The 1,251-nt window shown below is 66.0% G+C and overlaps 1 protein-coding gene across 1 annotated transcript in view; it reads right to left on the bottom strand.

The window, feature by feature from the left end:
- LOC104295620 (chloride channel protein ClC-Kb-like) overlaps positions 1-1,251 on the bottom strand; it is a 13,084-nt gene that overhangs the window by 2,215 nt on the left and 9,618 nt on the right. Inside the window, exons 9-10 of the mRNA XM_009895389.1 lie at positions 268-377; positions 5-177 (exon numbers count right to left, since the gene is read on the bottom strand). Of these exons, the coding sequence (XP_009893691.1) occupies positions 5-177; positions 268-377 (283 nt within the window). The remainder of the gene's footprint in view (positions 1-4; positions 178-267; positions 378-1,251) is intronic.

The raw sequence follows: 1,251 nt of genomic DNA, 5'->3' as shown, positions 1-1,251 counted from the left end.
CAGCAGGAAGAAGGCCAAGGTGCCGAAGATGGTGGCAGAGGGGTGGCACCACTCCTGCCAGAGCCCCCGAGGGTCCACGCCGCCGCCGTGAAGGTCGGCCACCGAGGAGGCGTTGAGGACCAGCTGGCCCCAAGTGCGGTTGTCAAAGAGGGAGGTGAGATACTCCTTCATGGTGAGCTGGAAGGACAGACGGACAACTTGAGCACCCGCTGGGACGTGGTTGGGGTGCTCTGGGGAGCCCCGTGTCCCCCCCGCCGCCCCACTCACCCTGGAGGCCATCAGCTGCCCCAGCCCGGGTGGGAAGGTGATGGACGCGAGGAGCAGCACCACCAGCACCGTGTAGACGGGCTTGCTGGAGGGGGGAGAGGTGGCGCTGGGGGCGCGGGGACAGACGGACAGACGGGGGGCACGGGGTGGGGAGGACCCCTGGGTGAACGGGGCACGTTGGGGGGGACAGAGGGACACCCAAGGTGCACAGGGTGGGTGGGCAGGGCGTCTGGGGTGGGCACAGGGATGCTCAGGGTGGACATACAGACACACAGGGTACACGGGGAGGACAGACAAACAGCCAAGGGGCGTGGGTTGGACACACAGGGAGCACGGGGTGGACAGATGGACACGTGCACGGGGTGGACACATAGACACCTAGGGTGCATGGGGTGGATGCACGGACACACGCAGAGTGCACGCGATGGACACACGGACACCCAGAGTGCATGGGGTGGAGGTGCAGGGTGCACAGGGTGCTTGGGGTGGACACGCGGACAGCCAGGGTGCACAGGGTGGACATACGGACACACAGAGTAGACGGGGAGGACACACAACCAACCAAGGTGCATGGGTTGGACACACGGGGAGCATGGGGTGGATGCACGGACACGCGCAAGGTGCATGGGATGGACACACGGAAACCCAGGGCGCATGGGGTGGATGCACGGACACGCGCAAGGTGCATGGGATGGACACACGGACACCCAGGGCGCATGGGGTGGATGCACGGACACGCGCAAGGTGCATGGGATGGACACACGGACACCCAGGGCGCATGGGGTGGATGCACGGACACGCGCAAGGTGCATGGGATGGACACACGGACACCCAGGGCGCATGGGGTGGATGCACGGACACGCGCAAGGTGCATGGGATGGACACACGGACACCCAGGGCGCATGGGGTGGATGCACGGACAAGCGCAAGGTGCATGGGATGGACACACGGACACCCAGGGCGCATGGGGTGGATGCACGGACA

Source organism: Charadrius vociferus, unplaced genomic scaffold (assembly GCF_000708025.1).
Source record: "Charadrius vociferus isolate BGI_N301 unplaced genomic scaffold, ASM70802v2 scaffold1091, whole genome shotgun sequence".
Classification (NCBI taxonomy): domain Eukaryota; kingdom Metazoa; phylum Chordata; class Aves; order Charadriiformes; family Charadriidae; genus Charadrius; species Charadrius vociferus.
The sequence above is the reverse complement of the archived record's forward strand: the minus strand, read 5'-3'. Positions and strand labels throughout refer to the sequence as shown.